The following is a 23,879-nucleotide window of genomic DNA, read 5'->3' as shown; positions in this document are numbered from 1 at the left end:
TTTCTTTTTAACTAATCTCTCTACACCCAGCCTGGGGCTCAAGCTCACAACCCAAGATCCAGAGCTGCTGCTGGTGCCCGGGCGGCTCAGTGGGTCAAGCGTCAGCCTTTCGGCTCAGGTCATGATCCCAGGGTCCTCGGATTGAGTCCCGCATCGGGCTCACTGCTCAGCTGGGAGTCTGCTTCTCCCTCTCCGTTTGCCACTCTTCCTACTTGTATGTGCTTTCTCTCTCTCTCTCTGTCAAATAATTAAAATGAAAAATCTTTAAAAAAAAAAAAGTCACAGGCTCTACTGAATGAGCCAGCAGATGTCCCAAGGATGCAAGTTTTAAAAGAGTAAATCCACAAGAGCACTAGAAAACAAGATAAAATTAGCAAACCAGGCATCTCCAGGAATCACAAGCAGCTAGAAAGCAGATGGAGAAGACTGGCTTAAAGACGCTGGCATCAGCAAGGTGTTTCCCCTTTCTGCCTGGAAAGCATCTAAAAGTAACAAGGGAAACAAGACATAGAAACACACATTTCATTTGTGGCAGAGCAAGAAGGCAAAAACCGCTAACCCCAAGCATCAAGGGCTGGAAACGTCACGGCTGTCGGGCGGGGTGTGAGGTTCGCCGGCAGCAAGTGCCACAAGAGCCCAGAGATACTTGCCAGAGGCGGCTGCGCACCGCCGGGCAGAACCTAGACCCCGAGTGCTAGGCCTGTGGCCTAAAGCCACGGGGGCAAGCTGCAGTCTCTGGAGCAGAGGCTTCACCCTGTGGAGGCTGTGGCCACCTCCCTCCACCACCCGGGAAGGAACCAGGGTAAACCAACTTGGGATCAGCAGGTTTGGAGCGCTCTTCAGAGAAGTGCAAAAGGCCAACTGCACCCAACTCAAACAGAAGAAAAAATAAGGAAACAAGCATGAGACATGAGCTCCTAGCCCAGATGGGAGGAACGCACCAATTTGCTCTCCTGACCCAAACAACTCAAGAGGAACAGTAGTTCTCAGTCACCTCGGTGACGGACATCAGGACATGAAGGCCAGGAGCCCTTGAGCACTCCAGCTCACTGTCCGGGGGTGCATCCAGGAATCAGGAGGACTCAGCAATACACCTGAGTTGAGACACACTGGGAGTATCTTGGGAGACCAGGTCCTGCCGGTTTGCAGACTCTGGTACCAGCGAGAACTCCAGAGACCTTGGTCACTCAGCTGACTTACTGGTCAATGCTGGGTGGCAGAATAATGTCCCCAAAGACGACCATGTCCTCACCCCCAGAACCTGTGGCTATGTTACCGACTGTGCCAAAAGGAACTCAGCAGATAGGATTAAGGGTACAAACCCTGTGGTTGGAGGGATTACGTGGGTGAGACCAGCCCAACTGCGTAAGCCGGCGAATGCAGAGAAGCCTTCCCAGCAGGGTCAAGGGACAGCGTGGAAAGCGCAGGAGAAATTCCAAGTGTGGAAAGGACCCAACCCACCAGAGCTGGCTTTAAAGACAGCAAGGCGGCTCCAGACCACATAACGTGGGTGGCCACTAAAAGTCAGATATGTCCCTCAGTCCACAGGCAGTGATCAAACAGGGACTCTGTTCCTACAACCACAATGAACCGAATTCTGCCAACAAGCTGAGAGCAGGAAGCAGATTTTCCCCAGAGAACCCAGAAAAGAGCACAGCCCGACTGACCCCTGGATTTTAGCCTGGTGAGAGCCACATCAGACTTCTGACCTCAAGAACCTTATAAATACATGTCATTTAAGCTATGAAGTTTATGGTAATTTGTTACAGCAGCAGAGGAAAACTAATACAAGCACCATGTTTAAGAAGAAATTACCAAAAGCCAGGGAAAACCTACCTGGAAGGATTAGCAGAAACAATCCCCAGAACTCCCAACAGGCCAAGCACGTGGCTGCTCTCAGCGGCCAGACGGAAAACACCACAAGTCACAGAGTGTTGGAAAGAACGCTCAAAACAATCTTGCCTCAGTACAAAGTAAAACGAGCTGTAAACTAAGTGCCGTTCTGGTCTCACCTAACAAAGCCAAAAATAAGACCTGAAAAGATCAAATTGTTCCTAAGTCACTTAGCTACATCCCAGCACAAAGTTCAAGAATAATAAACAGGGGCGCTGGGGGTGGGGGGGCTCAGTTGGGCATCTGCCTTCAGCTCAGGTCCTAATACCAGGGTTCTGAAACGGAGCCCCACATCTGGGTCCCTGCTTAGTGGAGAGTCTGCTTTTCCCTCTCGCTGGTGTTGCCTACCACTATCTCTTTCTCTCGCTCAAATAAATAAATAAAATCTAAAAAAAGAAGAAGAATAGGAACACAAAAATATCCAGCACTGGGGCACCTGGGTGGCTCAGGGAGTTAAAGCCTCTGCCTTCGGCTCAGGTCATGGTCTCAGGGTCCTGGGATCGAGCCCCGCATTGGGCTCTCTGCTCAGCGGGGAGCCTGCTTCCTCCTCTCTCTCTGCCTGTCTCTCTGCCTACTTGTGATCCGTCTATCAAATAAATAAATAAATCTTTAAAAAAAAAAAATCCAGCACCAACAAGGTAAAATAACAATGTCTGGCATCCAATCAAAAATTACCAGACATGCAAAGAAGCAAAAAAAATACAACCCACAATGGGAATGAATCAATAAATACAAATTGAACCAGAAATGAGGCAGAAAAATTAGTAAACAACATTTAGATAGTTATTATAACTGTGTCTGTCTCATATACTAAAAAAATCCACAAGAAAGACTTCATATGTTAATATAAAAAGGTTAAAGAAAAAGGATGGTAAAAGACAAGGCTGATGCAAGTTATAAGAAAGCTGGAGTGACTATGTCAATATTAGACAAAATAGATCAGAGACATAACGATCCTAAACATTTATGTGCCTAATAGGAGAACTTCGAAATACACAAAGCCTAAACTAATGAACATGTAAGAAAAAATAGACAAATACAAACTGTAGTGGAGGGACGCCTGGGTAGCTCAGCTGGTTAAGCTGCTGCCTTCAGCTCGGGTCATGATCCCAGGGTCCTGGGATTGAGTCCCACGTCCAGCTCCTTGCTCCGCGGGGACCTGCTCCTCTCTGCCTGCTGCTCTGCCTGCTTGTGTTCTCCCTCTCTCTCTCTCTGACGAATAAATAAATAAATAAAATCTTTTAAACAAATTGTAGTGGAGATTTCTCCATAATTAGCAAAACAACTGATTTCTCCATAATTAGCGAAACAACTGTAAAAATAATCATTAAGTGTAGAGAAGTCCTGAACAATACCGTCAACCAACTTGACCTACATAGTATTTACACAACCATCTTTTCATTAACAGTAGAATATGTTTTTTCTGAAAGTACATGGAATATTTATCAAAACTGACTATATTCTGGGCAGGAAAACAAATCTCAGTCAATTTAAAAGAGTTCAAGTCATACAGAGTATGTTCTCTGGCTGCAATGGAATTAAATTAAAAATCAATAAGAGAAGGTTATCTGAAATATCCCCAAGTCATTCATTCATTCATTCATTCACTCATTCATTTGACACACAGAGAGAGAGAGACCGAGAGTGGGGACACAAGCAGGGGGAATGGGAGAGGGAGAAGCAGGCTCCCCGCTGAGCAGGGAGCCTGATGCTGGGTTCCATCCCGGGCTCAATCCCAGGACCCTGGGATCACAACCTAAGCCAAAGGCAGACAATGCTTAACAACTGAGCCACCCAGGCGCCCCCCAATTAGTATTTTAAAAAGTACTTAATGTGCCTCAAAATAATACATGAAGCAAAAAAGAAATCAAAAGTAAAATTACAAGGCAGTTGAAGTGAATGAAAATGAAAAAATATACCAACATTTGTGGGACATTTATAGCACTAATGTGTATATTAGAAAAGAAGAACCATGTGATCTTCTACCTTAAGAAACTAGATGCTCAGGTGTGCGTGGGTAGCTCAGTCAGTTGAGTGTCTGACTCTTGATTTCAGCTCAGGTCATGGGACTGAGCCCTCCATCGGGCGCTGTACTCAGCAGGGAGTCTGCCTGTCCCTCTCCCTCTGCATCTCCCTCTACTCTCTCTCAAAGAAATAAAATCTTAAGAGACGCCTGCGTGGCTCAGTTGGTTGGGTGGCTGCCTTCGGCTCAGGTCATGGTCCCCGTGTCCTGGGATCGAGTCCAACACTGGGCTCCTTGCTCGACGGGGAGCCTGCTTCTCCCTCTGCCTGCCTCTCTGCCTGCCTGTGCGTGCTCTCTCTCTCTCTCTCTCTCTCTGACAGATAAATAAAATCTTAAAAAAAAAAAAAAACAAAAAAGAAAGAAGATGGGGCGCCTGGGTGGCTCAGTGGGTTAAAGCCTCTGCCTTCGGCTCAGGTCATGATCCTGGGGTCCTGGGATCGAGTCCCGCATCGGGCTCTCTGCTCAACGGGGAGTCTGCTTCCTCCTCTCTCCCTCTGCCTGCCTCTCTGCCTACTTGTGATTTCAATCTGTCAAATAAATAAATAATCAATCTTTAAAAAATTTTAAAAAATCAACTGTATTTCTATTTGCTAACAATAAACAATCAAAAATTGGAACTCGTGCCATTTGCTGAGTCAAGTAATATGAAATATTTTCCCCCACACTGCCAAAATATGAAATATTAGAAAATAAATTTGACAAGAGATGTATTAGACAGTAACGCTATCAAACACTGCTGAGATGGACACACACACACTTAAGGTTTATATGTTTACTTGAGAGAAAGAGAGAGCTCGCACACATGGCTGGAGTGAGGGCAGAGGGCGAGGGACAAGTAAAGTCTGCACTGAGCGTGGAGCCCAGCGCTGGGCCGCACCTCGGGCCCCTGAGATCCCAACCAGAGAGGAAACCAAGAGTCAGAGGCTTAACCAACTGGGCCACCCAGGCGCCCCACGCCGCTGGGAGACATTAAGGAAAACGTAAATAAGTGGAGAGACAGTGTGCGAAGGTACCGATTCTTCCTGAATGGATCTACAGATTAAATGCATCCCACTCAGAATCCCACAGGCTTCTTGTAGAAACTGGGGGACTAGCCCTACAACTTGTACGGAAGTGCAAGGCCTTAGAGCAGCCAGAACAATTCTGAAACCAAACCAAACCAGTCTGGAGGATTTCTACTACTGGACTTCACGACTCACGCGGCCAGCTGATTTTCCACAGAGGTACGACGTCTATGCAGTGGGGAAGAGACTGTCTTTCCGACAAACAGCACCCAGCACCGACACGCAGCCCGTCCAGAAAATTTTGGGGTGGGGGGGGTAGAAAGCAGAAGAAAATCTCTAGGACCAATACCAAAAGCAAAAGTGCTCTGGGGAAAAAGAATAGACTTGATAAACTGAAATTCATCAAAAAAACTTCTGCTGTTTTTTTAAAAATAAATTTTGTATTTATTAGGCGCCTGGGTGGCTTAGTCAGTAAGCGTCTGCCTTAGGCTCAGGTCACAATCCCCAGGTCCTGGGGTCAAGCCCTGCATCAGGCTCCCAGCTCAGCGAGGAGCCTGCTTCTCCCTCCCCTACCTGTGTGTGCTCTATCTCTATCTCTCTTAAAAGAAAAAAAAAAAGTCGGGGGGGGGGTGCTGGGTAGCTCAGTTGTTAAGCCTCTGCCTTTGGCTCAGGTCATGATCCCAGGGTCCTGGGATCGAGCCCCGCATCGGGCTCCCGCTCGGAGGGAGTCTGTTTCTCCCTGTCCCACTTCCCTGCTTGTGTTCTCTCACTGTCTCTCTGTCAAATAAAAAAATAAAATATTTTTTTAAATATGCTTATTCTTTTATTTTAGAGACAGAGAGAGAGCACATGCCAGGGGAGGGACAGACGAAGAGCGAGAAGAGAAGCAGATTTTCAGCTCAATCCCAAGACCCTGGGCCAAAACCAAGAGCTGGAGGGAGGCTTAACCGACTGAGCCACCCAGGCCCCCCAAAAAACTTCCTCTCTTTGGATATACTGCTCAGGGAATGAAATTAATGGCACCAAGGCACACCGCTCAGCAACAAGGCACACGGTAAAATGCATCAGTGCTCTCCCCAGTGCTCTCCTTTCCCTACTTCTGCCCTCACACAAGCCAGCAGATGCCCTACTCCCCTGCAGGGGTCCTATTCCTGAGGACCCGCTCACTTGGCCATCCCGCCTCGGCCACTCCCCCTTCCCTGCCTCCTCCATGCTCAGCGTGAGGATTTTTGCCAACACTGATCCTAGCACGATGCCACACCACTGCTTACCCATCCTCCTGCTGCCCGAAGCACCCAACACCTCCCACGCGGGCTGGGTCAGCCTACACATGAAGCCCTTGCCGCTTCTCTCTCAGCCCTTTACATTCTAGGTGTCCTGGCCACCCGGAAACCCCAGGCCTGGGTTGGACTCTCAGCACCTCGCTTCTGCCTGTCCTCTGCAAGCATGCCGTGTCCAGGCTCTCTGACTGGGGACTCCCACTCACTCAACAGCCCATTCCCGTTCCCACACCTCACCCAGGACATGCCCAACCTTCCAGCAAGTGAGCCGATATTCCTACAACCCTTTGTTCACGTGATGTATATGGGGTCAGTGCGAAATATAACCAGTTGTAGGCTCCAGTCTCCCTGCCATTTCCAGTGCACCAAGAGCAAGGGAAAACGTTTTGATTTTCATCCTCAGTGTGCACAGCATTTTTAAAAAACCTGTTCAGGGGGCGCCTGGGTGGCTCAGTGGGTTAAAGCCTCTGCCTTCAGCTTGGGTCATGATCCCAGAGTCCTGGGATGGAGCCCCGCATGGGGCATTCTGCTTGGCGGGGAGCCTGCTTCCCCCTCTCTCTCTCTGCCTGCCTCTCTGCCTACTTGTGATCTCTGTCAAATAAATAAATAAATTTTTTTTTTTAAATTAAAAAAAAAAAAAAAACCTGTTCAGGGGCACCTGGGTAGCTCGGTCAGTTGAGCGTCCAACTTTGGTTTTGGGTCAGATCATAATCTCATGGGTCCTGGGATCAAGCTCCAAGCTGAGTAGGGAGATGGTGTAAGAGTCTCACCCTCTGCCCCTCCCCCCACTCACTTGCTCGCTCACTTTAAAATAAATCTTACTTAAAAAAATTTTTTTTAATTATTTTATTTATTCATTTGACAGACAGAGATCACAAGCAGGCAGAGAGGCAGGCAGAGAGAGAGGAGGAAGCAGGCTCCCTGCTGAGCAGAAAGCCCAATGTGGGGCTCGATCCCAGAACCCTGGGATCATTGACCTGAGCCAAAGGCAGAGGCTTTAACCCACTGAGCCACCCAGGCGCCCTTATTTTAAATTTTTTTATTATTTTTTTTATTGTGTTATGTTAATCACCATACAGTACCTTCAAGAGTTTTTGCTGATGATTCATTGTTTGCATATAACACCCAGTGCTCCCCAAAGTCCATGCCCTCCTTAATGCCCACCACCCGGCTCACCCATTTCCCACCCCATTCTAACTGGTGTAAGGTGGTACCTCAATGTGGTTTTGATTTGAATTTTCCTGATGGTTAATGACGATAAACACTTTTTCATGTGTCTGTTAGCCATTTGTATGTCTTCTTTGGGGAAGTGTCTGTTCATGTCTTCTGCCCATTTTCTGACATGATTATCTGTTTTTTGGGTGTTGAGTTTGAGGAGCTCTTTATAGATCTTGGCTATCAGCCCTTTGTCGGTAGTGTCATTTGTGAATATCTTCTCCCATTCTGTGGGTTGTCTTTTTGTTTTGTTGACTGTTTCCTTTGCTGTATAGAAGGTTTTTATCTTGATGAAGTCCCAAAACTCCTTTTTTGCTTTTGTTTCCTTTGCCTTTGGAGATATGTCCTGAAAGAAGTTGCCGTGGCCAATGTCAAGGAGGTTACTGCCTAGGTTCTCCTCTAGGATTCCTACCTCACGTTGAGATCTCCCAACCATTCAGTTAACCTTTGTGTCTGGTGTAAGAGAATGGTCAAGTTTCATTCTTCTGTATATAGCTGTCCAATTTTCCCAGAACCGTTTATTGAAGAGATTGACTTTCTTCCATTGGCTATTTTTTCCTGCTTTGTCAAAGATTATTTGACCATAAGAGTTGAGGGTCCATATCTGGGTTCTCTACTCTGTTCCACTGGTCTATGTGTCTGTTTTTGTGCCAGTACCTTGCTGTCTTGGTGATCACAGCTTTGTAATATAGCTTGAAATCAGGCAACATGATGCGCCCAATTTTGTTTTTCTTTTTTAACATTTCCTTGGTGATTCAGGGTCTTTGCCGGTTCCATACAAATTTTAGGATTGTTTGTTCCAACATTTTGAAAAATGCCGTTGGTATTTTGATTGGGATGGCACTGAAAGTGTAGATAGCTCTGGGCAGCATAGACATCTTAACAATGTTTATTCTTCCAATCTATGAGCATGGAATGGTCTTCCATTTTCTTGTGTCTTCTTCAATTTCTTTCATGAGTGTTCTGTAGTTCCCCGAGTACAGATCCTTTACCTCTTTAGTTAGGTTTATTCCAAATTATTTTGTCATTCTTGGTGCTGCTGTAAAGGGAATCAATTCTCTAATTTCTCTTTCTACAGTTTCATTGTTAGTGTATAAGAAAGCAGCTGATTTCTGTACATTGACTTCGTATCCTGCCATATTACTGAACGGCAGTATGAGTTCTAGTAGTTTGGGCGTGGAGTCTTATGAGTTTTCCACATAGATTATCATGTCATCTGCAAAGAGAGAGCATTTGACTTTTCTTTGCCAATTTGAGTACCTTCTATTTCTCTCTGTTGTCTGACTGCTGTTGCCAGGACTTCTAGTACTATGAGCAACAACACTGGCAAGAGTAGGCACCCTTGTCGTGTTCCTGATCTCAGTGGAAAGGATCTCACGTTTTCCCCATTGAGAATGATATTCGCTGTGGGTTTTTCATAGATGGATGTTATGAAGTTGAGGAATCTTCCCTCTATCCCTATACTCTGAAGAGTTTTAATCAGGAATGGATGCTGTACTTTGTCGAATGTTTTTTCTGCATCAATTGAGAGGACCATGCAGTTCTTGTCTTTATTTATGGGTTCTATCACATTGATTGATTTGCAATATTAAACCACCCTTGCATCCCAGGGACAAATCCCACTTGGTCATGACAGATAACCCTTTTAATGTACTGTTGGATCCTAGCTAGGATCTTGCTGAGAATCTTGGCAGCCGTATCCATCAAGGTATTGGTCTGAAATTCTCCTTTTTGATGGGGTCTTTGCCCGGTTTTGGGTGGCTCAGTCAGTTGAGTGCCAACTTTGGTATTGGCTTACGTCATGGTCTCGTGGGTTCTGGAATCAAGCTCCAAGCTCAGTGGGGAGTCCGCTGTAAGATTCTCACCCTCTGCCCCTCCTCCAACCCCACTTACTTGCTCACTCTCTCTAAAATAAATAAATCTTTAAAAAAACCAAAAACTGTTCATGGAGGGAATAGAATCAAAATCCTCCCATATGATTCAATATTATAGAGCTCAATTTTCCTGAATCTACAAATATACGAGACAGGATATTGGAGGGTATTTGATAAAATGGTCCAAAATTCATATAGAAGAATTAATGTACAAGAATAGCCAATTAAAAAAAAAAAAGAACATCCAGTTAAATTTTTAAAAAGTATATGAAGAGGAGGATTTGTCCTATATTATGTTAAAGTGTATTAAATCAATGGAACTATATAAAAATTCCAGAAATGAACACCAACAAGGAAGAAAACATTACGCAAGAAAGACGAAGTTTTAAATCATACAGGCCGATTAATCAATAGTGTTGAAACAGCAAATTAAACACTCAGGGAAAACACTAGCCTCCCCACACCTCTCCTTATCCCAACACGATGCACAGATGCACATAAGAGTTAAATGGAAAGATGAAATGTGGGGTGCCTGAATAGCTCCGTAGGTTAAAGCCTCTGCCTTCAGCTCAGGTCATGATCTCAGGGTCCTGGGATCGAGCCCCGCATCAGGCTCCCTGCTCAGCGGGGAGTCTGCTTCTCCCTCTCTCTCTGCCTGCCTCTCTGCCTACTTGTGATCTCTGTCTGTCAAATAAATAAATAAAATCTTTAAAAAGAAAAAAAAAGAAAGATGAAATGTTAAAGTCCAAGTAGGAAGCACACGTAAACCTTCTATAGTCTTAAATTAGGAAAGGACGTGCTTCGCCAGACACAAAAACCCAGACACATTAACAAACACTGTTCAGTTTGACTATCAAAAAAAAAGTCAAGTTTCTGAGTCAAAATTTGACAACTGTGTGCACAGTTACACCTCTGTGCACAACCGTACGTGCTCACACACCTGGTCCGACCACCAGAGCAGAAGGTCAATAAGCGACAAAACAGCACAAATCACTTGTCACACACACACGAGGTTGCACGGCGGGAGCCTGGCACACGGCAAGCCCGGCGGGCAGCGGCGGTCGTCCCGGGGGTGAGGGCCAGCAGAGCCTGTGGGGCACCTGCCACCGGCCCAAACAGTCACACCCGTGACGGGATGACCCCCGTTTTGAAACCCTCACGCGAGCACAAGCACGGGAGCGTGGCAGGGAGCGGAGCTTGCAGAGTCTAGAGCTCGACCGCCCGGTGGAAAAGTGAAGCGCGTGGCCAAACAAGGCCAGCGGGAGAGGTCCTGTCAGCACCACGGCCGCAGGCCAGGTGACCTGTGTGTGACGCGGGACACGCGGACACAGCACAGACTGCTCTCTGCGGAGACAAGCCAACGTGAGCAGGTCGCTGGAGGCAAACCGGGATGAACGCCCCGTGGGGGAAGAGGGTGCCGGGACAAGGAAGGGTCTGGGCCCCGAAGGCGCCCTGCATCTTGCAGGAAGCGTGTGCCGAGTACGGACTGCCCGGCCAGCACCTCAGAGGCTCCGTCTGGTCTAGCACACAGAGCCCAGCAGGTTGGAGAGGAACCCACTGCTCGTCAGTGGCTGTTACTGGCACAGCAGGACGGCCCAGGACCGGCTCCCCCAGGCTCCACTCCCCGCCCGTGCTGTGGCGCAGACCAGCACAGGTCCAAGGCGCGGTCGAGGGGGGCTCCCTCCCTGCATCCTACACATCGGAGCCGAGGGAAGCAGCAGCTTCCTCCTCACTCACCTGGACAGGCGCTCCACCACACCTAGGAAGCCGACCAGGCGCCGTCTGAGCCCGCGGAGTCCAAGCCCTTGGCTTGAAGGACACCCACGTGTATCAGGGCTGCCACGCGACATGGCAGAGGCTAACAGAGGTGCTGGGCCAGCTGCTCCAAACCCAAGGTGGGTCAGGAGGAGACATGGGAGGTGAGGAGGCCACGGACACCACTGCCCAGAGGAAGCCACGTGCCTGTCTGAGGGTCAGGCCACCGTGTGGGGTCACGGGAATGACCCAGCCCTGCAGCAGGCCCCAGGACCCTCTCTTCCGGCACCGGAGCCAGAGAAGAATCCACTTCCAGAGTCACCCACAAGAATCTGGGCTGAGGATCTGGGGAAGGCAGTTCAACAGTCCATTGCTCACCGTCCCTCGGGAACACTATTTCTCAACCCAAGCCGTCCCAAGCTGCGTCACTGGGTTCACACGGAAACCCCCAGAGCCACGTGGCCCTCCAGCTCAGTGAAGAAATCCCAGTTCTCGTAACTCCGGGGCCAGTATGCCCTGAGCACTGGCCAGGCGCCCACAAGAGCCACAGGGGCTCTCTGGGACCTACCTCCAGGAGACGGAATGATTCAGCTCACGGAAGAGGCGCACGAGGTCTGCAGCGGCTGGTCACACGCTCGCCGCGACCGGACTGCTTACCTGGCCTCAGTGCAGACACCGTGTCTGCACATGGCACTAGCGGGGAGCGCAGGCAGGCATGAGCCCCCCAGTTTCCACCTCTGATCTACGGCTGTCCCTCGGGAGGCGGCAACCAGCCCTGGGCAGTGAGAAACAGCCAGACGCAGGTCCCAGCAAGGCAGCCTGAATATTGGTTTCAAGGTAACCCAGGGAGCTCAACTCAGGTCATTCCACTCCGACACCACAGAGAGACCAGAGACACCTGCTCACTTGAACCACAAGAGCCTGAGGCCTGGATGTCAAGACCCTGCTGACAGCAGCATCCCCAGACCCCTTGGGCGCCAGAACTACAGGCGTGAGATGCAGCCGCGCCAGCATCAAGCCACTGCTGGAGGGTCCCGCAACTGACCATTCCCACATGGGTCTCCCGGGGCCCAGTGCCCGCTGGGTCTCTCCATCCGGACCCCTCAAACCCAACAGCTCCAGCCTCACCCGACCTCTCCCGGCCCCAACACACCTGCTCTTTCCTGCATCACCGCGCACGCAGGGTCGGGTCAGGAACCAGCATCACCCGTCCCGCTCCTGCGTCTCCCTCCCCACACCTGACCCACCTCTCCACCCCCACCACCATCCCTTCCAGAAGTGGTCCCGGCCTCCAAGACTGTGCCCGCAGCGCCGGCCTCCACCCCAACCCCAAGCCCAACCCCCCCGGCTCCCCGCCCCAGCCGGCCAGGCAAGGCCAGTCCTCCGGTTCCCCCACCAGACCCGCTGCCCCCACCCCACCCCTCCGACCCACTTCACGGCTCTCGAGCCGGCCAGCCCCGCGCCCCCCTCCACCGGGCCGGCAAAGCGGAAGGGCTGCACGCGCGCGGCCGCGAACGGAGCCCTGGCCTGCGGCCCTGGCGCCGCACGGCCGCTGTGCCGGCGCTGCAGGAAGCCGGCGGCCGCGACACCCGGGCCTCCGAGCCGGGGCCCGCGGGCCGGCCTGGCCCAGCAGCACCGGGCCCTCGCCCTGACCTGCCGGTTCACGACCCGCCGCTGCGCCCAGCAGTCCCCGCGGCGTCCGGACCGCCTCCCCCGACGCCCGCGAGCGAACGGGAAGGGGCGTCTCCGAGTTCAGGCTCCGCTTCCCCTAGAGGACAGTCCGCCGTGCCCGGGGCGCGCCCCAGGCCCCCGCAGCCCGCGCCGGCGTGGGGCCGAGGGGGCGCGGCCGGCTCCCGGGCCTCTTCCGGGCTGCGGCGCCGGCTCCTGGGCCGCGCCGGGCGCACCTGGGCCCCGGCCGAGGGGCGGGCTCGGCCCCGCGACGCCCAGGACCCTCCTCGCGCTCGCCCGCTGACCTTGGGGAGGCGCCTCCCGACGCGGCTTCCCACGAGGCCCCGGCCGACGGCGCGGACCCCGGACTCTCCGGCCGCGGCTCCCCCGAGGCACGCCTCTCCGAGCGAGCGCCGCCGGTCCCCGGGCGCCGCGCCACCTGAGGAGATGCCGGCCCGGCCCGGGCGCCGCCCTCCCAGCCTGCCCGGCCCGGAGTGCTGGGCGGGGTCGCACGCCGAGCCCGCCCCCGCCACCCTCCGCCAACCGCGGCTCGGCGCGCGGCAGCCCGGCCCCGCCCCCAGGCCATCTCCGCGCTCATTGGCCGGAGACGCGTCCCTCTCCCGCTGTCCCTCTCTCCACCCCGCCCCCGGGGCCCCTGCGAGCGGGAGTGCGCAAACTCCGCCTCACGCTCGGCCCCGCCCCCCGGCCGTCAGGATACCTCGACTCCCGACCGTTGCGCGCGAGCACGGCCTCCCCGCCGGCCGTAAGGAACGCGGCCGGTCAGTGCGCAGGCGCGGGGCGTGCACGTCCCGCTTTCCCGCGCGGCGCCCGGCCCTCTCCGCCTGTCTGCTCCTGTCCGCCTCCGACACTGACCTGGCGGGGAAGCGGGCGCGCGGACCCCGCGCCGCACGCAGGAGCGCATCGGCCTCGCGGGCTCGGCGCGCCACTGCGCTGAGAGCCAGGCCCCTCGCAAACACGCGCCTGTCCAGGGACCCACGCCCGGTGGGCGCGACCTGGACACACGCGGGCCCTCTCCCGCTCCGCTACCGCTCACGCCGGAACGCACACGCGGCGCTCCCGGCCAACCCCCGGAGGCCCTGCGGCCGCCGACCCCCGAGCGAGCAGAGACGAGTTCCGTGGGCCGACCGGGGATCGGGATGAGCCGGGGCGCTGCAGACGGCGCGGAACAGGCAACAGTAAGACACGCGAAGCGCTGCCAAGTGGCGCCGCCGGGGGACGGAGGAGGAGGATCGGACTCCGAGGGAAGCGGCGGGCGGGGGGCTGCGATCTGCACCAGGCCCGGCTCGGGCACAGCCTCGCAGGCTGAAGTCATCTGGGCACGTTTGCAGACGGAGAAAAAGGTGGGCATCGCCGCAGCTCAGGAAGCGAGAAGGGCCCTCTGAGAAGGAAGTGGTCGGCAGCCTTACGTCCAGGCCTAGCCCGCATCTTCAACTTGCAGCGAGCTGTGGCTGATGGCTGGAGGGTGCAGCGTGCGGCCCTGGGCACACACTGGGGCAGGGTGGAAGCTGCACAGTGCAGGGGAGGGACATTCCCATCCCCAAGAGGAAAGGGGTTCAGCCCTTTTTCTGTTGCAGGGATGGAGCCCAGAAGACAGGGACAGAAGGCTGACGGTGAGATGCTCTGCAGATGGGGCCTGGTCCCTTGGGAAGAGCCCCAACCACCCCCCAGGCCCCTCACACAGCATGCAGAAGTTGCTAGGGCAGGAGGCAGGCCTTTTCAAAGGTCCCATCTGAAGGATTCACTTTCCTGCCCCAAGCCCTGCCTCCAGACATGGCCAGTGCGCAGCAGCCCTGCTGGCTCTGTCCCGTCCCCAGCCTTAGCCAGACTTCACTCCCCAAGGGCACAAACTGCTCCACCAAACATCACAGCTGTCATTTTATTACACTATTGATGCCCGTCTCCTGTCTGTGAGCTCTAGGAGAGAAAGGCCCATGTGTGTGATTTGCTTCCAAGTGCTCGGCACGAAGCCCCGCACACGATGGGGCTCAATGCATCTAATAATGGCAGTGGAGGAGGAGGTCATGAAAGACTCTGCAAAGGGAGGGTGCGCAGAGCTGGTGACCGTTCTGGGTCCTGCATGTCTCCACACGATTCTCAGTGGCTTCCTGTTCTGTTTTGGCACTGGTGGGAGCTAGGAAGGTGACAGCCAACACGGTTCTCAGGCTCCCCAGCAGCAGTGCGGAGGCACACACACCTCTGGCCGGACCCACACCATCTTCCCTTTCACTGCGCCAGCCCCCTAACACCGGAGTAATAACCCCTCTGCTTGAAATCCAGAGGTTTCTCTAACCCAACCTGCACATCAGCACCGCAGAAAGTCTGTCCATATTTTCTAAATCCCAGGCAGTTTGACTAGCAAGGACAGTGGGTGAGCGAGGGAACACATGACACAAACCTTGCTCTAAAGCAGCTCACCCCCCTCTCACCCAGCAGGACTAGGAGAACGTATCTGTCCTACCAGACCATTCCCAGGCCTTCACCGCCACAGGCACACCATGACCACTGCAGATCCCCACAGGGACAAGCCAGGGCCACAGACAGTCACAATTCTCCACCAAGAGCCAGGCCCTCCCAGGACACCTGCATGACAGCAGCCCAGCAGCCACCAAGCCGGTTAGCTTGGAGCGGAGAGACCACATCTGTGCACCTCGATGGGCCAAATTCTCACCCGTAGAACTTGGCTGTGGTTTGCGATCCTGGATGAGAATGCCTTACTGCGGGATGGCTGTGTCAGATGTGGTCCGTAGCCGGGAGGCAGGGACTGAGGGGGTGTGGCCACTCCGTGCAGCCTAGCACCGCGCCAGCCACACGGTAGATGCTCATTAACGTCGTCTGCTACTCCCTGTGGCAACAGTGCCTCCAGAAGGCTCTGCAGGCCAGAAGTCAGGGGTCGTGTTGGCTTTCCTCTCCTAGAGCCCAGACTGGAGACCCTTGCTTGCCTTGGAGATGGTCCGTCAGTCTGAGGAGAGCTCTGGGGGCAAGGCCAGGGTCAGCGGACCTGGCGGCCTCCACACTACACTCGCAAAGGAAGAGGGGCACGCGCCAGCGCACGCTGGGTTTCCTTCCCCTTCTCTGTCTGCTTAGAATCCCTGCCTGCCCTCGCCAACCCTCCCCACACACTTCTTGACGGGTCTTTTGTGACTAGCCACATAAGGCCTCACACTGCCTTGGGGATTCTCACGCCACAAGGAACGGGCCCCATGCAGGATGAGGATAGTTCCAGCAAGACGTTCTCAGAGAAGGCAGGCCCTGGGGGACAGAACACCCCTCTTTGAGGGCACAATGCAAGAGCAGCTCTAGAACCTCCGTTCTGGAATCTGCCCCTCCTTTCCCAGAGCCTGCCTTGACCCACACTAGTCCACGGCTGCCTTCACTTCCCACTCCGAGCTCTCAGCCCTGGTCACTCCCCTGCCTCTGCCCCAGTCCCAGAAAGACTTCAGAAACAGGGGTGCAGCCTTGAGAGCCCCAGGGCCCAGCAGCCTCCTCGGCCCTGTTGCCCTACCCTTCTAATCCCAGTCAGGCCTCTGCCCCGCCCCCTGCTCCTCCCACCCAAGGCCTCGCCCCCTCCCGTGGCACCCCGCCCTCCATGAAGGGCAGTGCCCAGCGAAAGCTGGACCAACAAAACTTCATGGAACAGGTACGCGAATGCAGGGACAATGGCTACCTGCTGTCTTCCAGGAAGATTGGCTCTGGGGCCTTCTCCAAAGTCTACCTGGCCTACGCCACACATGAGCGCATGCGGCACAACCCCAAGCTGGCCTCCGACCTGCGAGGCAAGCACCATGCCATGGTGAGGCAGGCCCATCTCCTCCCATGGGTGCAGACGGCAGGCCAGCCCCCGCGGTCCCCATGCCCCAGGCCCCACTGAGGCACCTCCCTGCTGTGCCAGCTCCCTCCTGCTCTGGTGTCCTCCCAAGGACCTGCAAGCTGGTCCCAGCTCCAGAACCCCTGGAGCATATCAGAGCCAGGAGAGAAGGGGAAGGTCTCTCTAGACCCCCAGGGATTCTGCTTCCCAGCCTCGCGCCAGTCAAGCTCAGCAGTGTGCACCAAGGACATGGGGCCTGTTTCCGTGTCCGTTCCGGGGCTGTGGCCTACACACAAGGGCCACCCTCCACCCCTGCAGGTGGCTATCAAGATCATCTCCACGGCTAAGGCCCCTGTGGAGTTCTCCCAGAAGTTCCTGCCCCGTGAGATATCATCCCTCAATGCTACCTACAAGCACCTGAATGTGGTAGGCAGAGACCCCGACACGGCCCGTGCCCACCCTGCCCAGGAGCACCCCCTTTCCCACCAGGGACCCTGATGCTTGGGGCCCAGCCCCACCCTGAGCCCCTGCTCCAGTGCCCTGGACAAGGCCTCCTTGGGTGATGGCAGGCTGGGGACGGGTTCTGGCAGGTGCAGCTCTATGAGACCTACCACAACAGCCAGCGCTCCTACTTGGTGCTGGAGTTGGCAGCCCGCGGGGACTTGCTGGAGCACATCAACGCCATGTCGGGCCACCGCTGCCACCCAGGGCTGGAAGAGGAGGAGGCCCGTGGGCTGTTCTGGCAGCTGGTCAGTGCCGTGGCCCACTGCCACAGCTCTGGCATCGTGCACAGGTGAGGGGGTGCCCTCACCACCTGTCTCCCCTGACCCCCCGCATGGAGAGGCCCAACGAGCCCAGGACCAGCCCTGCTTCCCCTTCCCTATGCAGGGATCTCAAGTGTGAGAACATCCTGCTGGACGACCAGGGCCTCCTAAAGCTGACCGGTGAGCCTGTGGCCCGGCCCCACCCCTGCCCTAACCCACCCTGACTCACGGCCCCAGCCTTTAGCTTCTCCGGGAGGTCCGCCCACGCTCAGCCGCTGTCCCGGCCAGGACTCCAGCCTCTACTCTCGACTGCTTCAGGCTTTTTTCAATTTTTGTGGCTTGAAAGACCCGTTTATTTATTTGAGAGAGAGAGAGAGAGGAGGGCCAGAGGGAGAGGGCGAATCCTGAAGCAGGCTCCGGGCTGAGCATGAAGCCGGATGCAGACCCTGGGCTCCATCCCAGGATCCTGAGATCGTGACCCCAGCCGAAACCAAGAGTGGGCTGCTCAGCTGACTGAGCCGCCCAGGCGCCCCGCCCGCTTCAGACTTGACCCCAATCTACCTTGACCTTTGACCCACCCAGGAGGCCCAGCCCCACGCTGGCCCCCACCTGTGCTTCGGACACGCACCCACTCTGCGTCTGCCCCACAGCCCCCTCTACCGAGCCCAACGTCCCTTCCTCTCCTGCCCGCCCCCCCGCCCCACACGCCCCCACAGACTTTGGCTTCGCCAACCGCTCGGGCCTCAAGGACTCGCTGCTGAGCACCTTCTGCGGCTCTGTGGCTTACGCGGCCCCCGAGATCCTCATGAGTAAGAAGTACCACGGGGAGCCGGCCGACCTGTGGAGCCTGTGAGTGGCCCCCGGCACAAGCAGGACCGTGGGAGGGCGGGAGGGGGCAGGCCCTAAGCCGCCCATGTCCCCAGGGGTATCATCCTCTATGCCATGGTGTCCGGGAAGCTGCCCTTCAGGGAGCATCGGCCACGCCGCGTGTTGCACCTCATGCGCCGAGGCCCTGCCTTCAGGCCGGGCGTGTCCCCAGGTGAGCCAGAGCACGGGTCCCTCCCAAGTCCTGGCAAGAGACTTCTGGGTCCAGGGGCGCCTGGGGGCTCCCTCGCTGTGGCGTCTGCCTTTGGCTCAGGTCACGATCCTGGGGTCCTGGGATTGAGTCCCGCATTGGGCTCCCCGCTCGGTGGGGGGCCTGCTTCTCCCGCTGCCCCTCCTCCTGCTCATGCTCTCTCAGATAAAATCCTAGGGGGAGACTGGGTCCGGAGACGGGTCATTATACCTAGTGAGGGGAGTGGCGGGGGCATGGGGGCTGAGCTGGCTTCCCACCCCCAGTCCGGGCGGTAAGTGGACGGCAGCACAGAGGTGAGAGGGCTGCGGGGCTGGGGGTGGCACAGACTCAGTCTCCTCGTCTGGAAAGCAACTGTCCCGGGGCTCTGAGCTCTGCACCGGCCCAGGGCACACCTCCTTCCCTCTCGGTGCCTCCATCTCCTGATTGGAGAAGCACGGACTCTCTGCGCGCGTTCGGGTGACTGCATGGGATACATCCTCCAAACTGCCCAGCACTGCTGACAGCCATGGGCACGGGCAAGAGAGTGGGCAGCGGGAGGCCACAGTTGCGAGCCCTTGCCCACAGAATGCCAGGACCTGATCCGGGGCCTGCTACAGCTAAGGCCGCGCGCACGCCTGGACCTGCAACAGGTGGCCACCCACTGCTGGATGCTGCCCACCACGCATGCGCTCTTCTGCACCATGCTCCGCTCGTCGCCAGGTGGGCGGGGCCCCAGCGGGGTGGGCGGGGGCTCTGCCACTCAGCGCCCCTAGATTCCCCTCGGCTGTCGGTTGCAGTGAAGCCAGCCAAGTCACAGCTGCCCGCAACCCTGCATCCCACGGAGCCTGGCGGAGATTCAGAGCGTCCAAGGCCACTCCTGCAGCTCCGGCGCCCCCAGCACAGGGGGACTCACCGGAGGAATGCTTCTGGCCTGACGCCTGAGCCCCCAGAGGGAGACCCAAGAAGAGTTGCAGGATCTGCCCAGCGGGAGCTCCGGAGCATGATGGTAGCCAGCCTGTGGGTGGGCGCCTCCGGGTAGCCACTATCCCTGAGCTCCACGTTTGCCGTCAGGACCACGCCTGAGCACTGCCTGGGCACCCCAGGATGGGTAGGCCCAGGCGAGGCCAGATAAAGCATTTATTTTATGGAGGAGACGCTGGCGTGTCAGTGCAGGAAGGGGCAGCCAGCCACGGGGAAGCCGGTAGTGCTCCCCAGCCGGGGAGAACACGAGTCCACGAGTCCACACGCCTCCACATCACAGCTTTAATAGGGAGGAGGAGAAAAATACAGGGGGTACCAGAGAGGAAAGAGACCCCTTGTTTCTGTGATGCACCCAGGCTTGATGGGAGGAACTGAAGTGGACCTCCAGCTCTGGAGGCAGTGACAGGACTGCGGGCACGTGGAGAGAGGGGGCTGGAACACTCAGGGCGTCAGGCTGCACTCCTGTGCCAGAGTGCAGAGGAGTCCTACCCCAGAGACGGTGACAGGAAGGGAGCAGGGCACGGGGAGGGCCATGTGGACAGCCTACCAGGCTTGGCAGCTGCAGAACACAGAAGCCCACACAAGGAGCTGGGGGAAAACAAGTTTCTTGGACCCAGTGGGGCTCCAAGGAGACAGAGGGCGCTGAGGAAAAAGGCTGGGCAAAGAGCGAGGCTAAAGGTGCACCGGGGAGGCAAGGGGCCGTGCAAGTCAAGGAAACTGACCACGGCTAGAGCGTAGTTAATGCAGACGTAGCTTGTCACATCAGTTCTGGGCTGGACAAACTAGCAAGGGGCTGAGGGCAGTCTCGGAGCACAGGCGGAGCAGGATGGTGGAGAGGAGGCAGACAGCAGCCAGCAAGTGCTCCAATGACAAACCAGGGGCTGCAGCCTTAGGAGATCCCAGGACAGACTGCGGCTGGTGACAGTCACAAGATGTCAGTCCTCTGAGGCTGGATCTCAGGCAGGGCTAGCTAAGGACCCAGAATGGAAGGTGCGGGGTGGGACTGGCAGCAAAAGGCCCTGGATGCCCCGCCCTCTGTAGTGCCCTCAGGGGTTGCTCAGGCTTGTACTGGTTTCTGCCCAGCCCGGGAGGCTGTCTCCTGGAAGTGCCTGAGAGTCACAGAGCCTGACTAGCTCAGTCTGACCAGCGCTGGTCTGAACAACCTGTGTTGCAGGAAGCAACGGGGCATGAAGCGCCCTGACCCCCCACGTTTACCGCACATTCGTCCCAGACGCCCCACCCTGAGCGTTAAGTGTAGCTACGCCTTTCAGCAGGGAACAGCGCTCTGAGCAAGGAGACCCGGAGGCCTGCAGGTGGCTGCAGGAAGACCTGGTCTGGAAGGCCTGGACGGATGGGCTGGCCAAGGTGGGCCTGGAGCTGGGGGTGGGGAGCCAGGGCCTCAGGTGGGTGTAGCCCCCTCTGCTTGTGGTTCCGGGGCTGGCTCCTCTGGCTGCCCCCGGGTGTGCTGCTCCCGCTCCTGGTGGTCCAGCTGCTGCAGCCGCCTCTCCACATCCTCAGGCACCTGTACCTCCAGCAGGTTTTCCATGCCCGGCTCTGGCTCATCCCCAATGAGCACCTGCCGGCGGGGGAGGGAGGTGAGCAGCCGCCCCCCCCCAGACATCCATGCCTGTTCTCCACACATGCTGCGCCCACCTGAATGAGTTTCTCACAAGCCCCCTGCACGTCGGGCTCCGGCTCCCAGCTGTGTAGCTCACGCAGGATCAGGTAGGCTCCCTGGCGCCTCACCTGCTGGCGTCCAGCGGCCGTGGCTGTCAGCTGCAACAGGGCAGAGGACACACAGAGGTTGAGGCGTGGGGATACTGGGGGGTGGCACTGGCACAGGACCCCTGCTCACCAGCATGACGGCCTCCACCAGCATCTTGCGGATGTCAGCATCGGGCTCCCGCTGCTTGTCTGGGGGCAGGTACTGCAGGTCCACTGGCAGCCCTAGAGGTGGGTGTGGGGATTGCTGCTGCCTGCACTGCACAGCTGGACCCTGCCTTTGTCAGTCCCGTCTGTGCTCAGCATCTTCCCGCTGGAAGGTTTCAGGAAGGGTCCTGATCTGTGGCCTACCTAACCCCTAGGGCCCTCCCCCCACTGCCCAGCCACCCCTGAGGCTCCACCAAAGCCACTCACGCTCCATCTCCTCCTCAGAGAAGTCCTCAGGCCCAGCCAAGGGCAGCAGCAAGAAGGGGAGAATGTCCACCTGGGGCCCAAGCAACCACTCGTGGTGTCCTGAGAGGAAGACAGAAATGGGAGCCAGTCTGGGGGGGGGGGTCCAAAGTGGTCTCTTTGCCCCAGCCCACCCCCCAACCGCAACCCCTCCACCCCCATCACCACTCACGATGCTCGAAGCAGCAGTTTCGGAGAGTCCCCACCACCCCGCCCCTGCGCACCGAGGAGTCTGGGAATTGGGCAAGGGGCAGCAGCCGCTGGACCACGCACCTGGGGGGAGGGACCACTCAGTGCCGTCCCCGTTCACTCGCACCCCCTCCCCGCGGGCGCCCCGGGCTTCACCTCTCGCGGTCCAGCAGGAACGCCCGCGCCGCGGGACGCTGGCTGAGGTTGGAGAGCACCGGCCCCAGGTAATGCAGGGGCGCCCGGGGGTTGTAGTCGGGCGTGCACAGCGCGTGCACCAGCCGCTCCAGGCCTGGCCCTCCCGGCTCCTCAGCCGCCAGCGCGGCCATCAGCGCGTCACACGGCGCCGGCTCGCGGCTGAGGTTGGCCAGCACGGCGGCCGCCTCCTCGGCCCAGGGCCACTCTGGGTCCAACGCGCGGCCCAGCAGGCGGGCAGGCAGCGCGGGCTCGGCCTCCAGGAGCGGACCGTGTAGGCCGGGCTCGGCAGCCAGGTTGACGAGCGCACGAGCGGCGTCGCGGGCCGGGGCCGGGGCCGCGGCCGCCGCCAGCTCGACCAGCGCCCGCAGCAGCGCCGCCTGGCCGGCCAGCAGCGCCCGACCGGGCCCGGAGCCGGTCAGCGCCAGCACGTGCCGCACCGCCTCCGCCTGCAGGTCCGCCCGCGCCGCGGGCGCCAGGAAGGGCAGCAGCTTCGCCACCTCCGCCTCCACGCCGGCCTCCGGCATCGGCGACCCTGCGGGAGCTAGCCCATCAGCCGACGCTCCGCGGCGAGTCCGGGCCTCCCCCATGCCTGCCGGCGCCTCGGGATCACCCACGCCGCCGCCGGCGCCGAGAACCCGCCCACCAGGGGAGCGGAAGCCGCTGCCGCCAATCAGAGGCTGCCGACTGTGCGCGCGGGGCGGGGTCGGCGTGCGGAGGCGGGGCCACGCCGAAGCCCTGGGCATTGTGGTCCCGGAGCCCAGCCACAGCGGGGGCGGGGCGGGGCGGGGGCGGGGCAGGCGCGCGGACGGAAGCCGGGAATCCCCGGTGTGACCCGGGTCCCCGGGCCGGCCAGACCCTGGGGGAGAGAGCTCCCGTCGCTGGAAGAGTGACGTCATGAATGACTGCCATGGACTTTGTAAGGTTAGAGCAGCCGGTGTTTCCGGTCGCGGGGACGCTTGCATTTAATACGCTGTTGCACTCGGTTTGCTGACGTGCAGAGGCTCTGCGTCCCGGTCTGTGGTCTTCACATAAAGCCCTGGTTTTCTCGGGAGGACGGGGGAAGCCTTCCCTCCTCTTCCGTGTTCGGGAGGACTTCGTGAAACCGGCCTTTCTTCCCTGACGGGCGGGTCCGCCGCCCAGGGAAGCCATCCGCGCCCGAAATGTTCTTTCTAGAAAGATGTTTCGACCACAGATCCTACTCAGGATGCCGCTTCCGTCTTGAGTGACTTTCGGTAGTTCGTGTTTTTCAAGGCATTGGTTCATTTAATCTCAAGTGTCAAGGTCGTTGGCGCGAGGGAGTTCGTCACCCTCCCCACCCTAACGTCGGTAGCGTCTGTAGTGGTGTCGCCTGTGCTCCCGGATGCCGACGCTGTGGGACTTCTCTCTCTTGCCGATTGGTCCGTTGTGTGGATCTCAGTAAAGAATCGTGTTGGACTCCTCTGTTTTCTGTTTTCTTTTATGATTTAATGAATGTCCACATCGACCTTACTATTTCCTTTCTCCTGCTTATTGTGGGTTTAATGTGCTGTTCTTTTTCTAGTTTAAGGTAAAGGCTGAGATCATTGATTTGAGACCTTTTCTAGTTTAAGATTTTTCCTTCATCTATTCCTCGCCTCGTGGGTCATGCTATGTACTTCTGCGTAGGTTAAAAGCCCCTTAGTAGGTTGATATTATTTTTGTTTCACTCTAAGGGCTAGAACAAAGCCTGTAGGGACAATGGTGGCTGGCAGAGCCTTTGAGAGGGAACAGCACGCCCCTGAAGTCAGTGGGTAATAAGGTCCAGGAGTCGGGATTTGCCCCCAAGTGAGAGCGACCAGCACTTCATAGGCTCACTGCCAGCCGAACCTTGTGTGAAAGCCCCTTGCCCGAAACTGAGGAAGACGATAGACAAGTCCGAGGAAATGCCCACCTCTCCAAGGAAACCACATGCTCAGACACGCAGTTGCTGCCCATAAGAGTTGAAAACGTTTCAACAAGAGCTTCCAC

The 23,879-nt window shown here is 56.8% G+C and overlaps 3 protein-coding genes across 10 annotated transcripts in view; 1 reads left to right on the top strand and 2 right to left on the bottom strand.

The window, feature by feature from the left end:
• Window positions 1-13,150, bottom strand: part of MROH1 (maestro heat like repeat family member 1) — a 61,450-nt gene extending 48,300 nt beyond the window's left edge. For all 8 annotated transcript variants that reach the window (XM_032315731.1, XM_032315734.1, XM_032315733.1 and 5 more), the window contains exon 1: window positions 13,018-13,150. The gene's annotated coding sequence lies outside the window, so the exon portion shown is untranslated. The remainder of the gene's footprint in view (window positions 1-13,017) is intronic.
• Window positions 13,151-15,600: 2,450 nt separating this feature from the next.
• Window positions 15,601-19,902, top strand: LOC116574864 (testis-specific serine/threonine-protein kinase 5-like). The gene is made up of 8 exons (XM_032315768.1): window positions 15,601-16,523; window positions 16,857-16,964; window positions 17,129-17,331; window positions 17,427-17,482; window positions 18,019-18,151; window positions 18,226-18,341; window positions 18,942-19,076; window positions 19,154-19,902. Exons 1-8 carry the CDS (start codon window positions 16,320-16,322, stop codon window positions 19,393-19,395), a joined length of 1,197 nt encoding a protein of 398 aa, XP_032171659.1. The 5' UTR covers window positions 15,601-16,319; the 3' UTR covers window positions 19,396-19,902.
• Window positions 19,903-20,701: 799 nt separating this feature from the next.
• HGH1 (HGH1 homolog) lies at window positions 20,702-22,669 on the bottom strand. The gene is made up of 6 exons (XM_032315760.1): window positions 21,855-22,669; window positions 21,682-21,782; window positions 21,474-21,572; window positions 21,193-21,284; window positions 20,991-21,113; window positions 20,702-20,913 (listed from the first exon to the last, which is right to left on the bottom strand). Exons 1-6 carry the CDS (start codon window positions 22,634-22,636, stop codon window positions 20,737-20,739), a joined length of 1,374 nt encoding a protein of 457 aa, XP_032171651.1. The 5' UTR covers window positions 22,637-22,669; the 3' UTR covers window positions 20,702-20,736.
• Between the last annotated feature and the right edge of the window lie 1,210 nt (window positions 22,670-23,879).

The sequence above is a fragment of the Mustela erminea genome, chromosome 16, assembly GCF_009829155.1.
Source record: "Mustela erminea isolate mMusErm1 chromosome 16, mMusErm1.Pri, whole genome shotgun sequence".
Taxonomy (NCBI): domain Eukaryota; kingdom Metazoa; phylum Chordata; class Mammalia; order Carnivora; family Mustelidae; genus Mustela; species Mustela erminea.
This window is presented reverse-complemented; position numbering and strand designations above follow the sequence as displayed.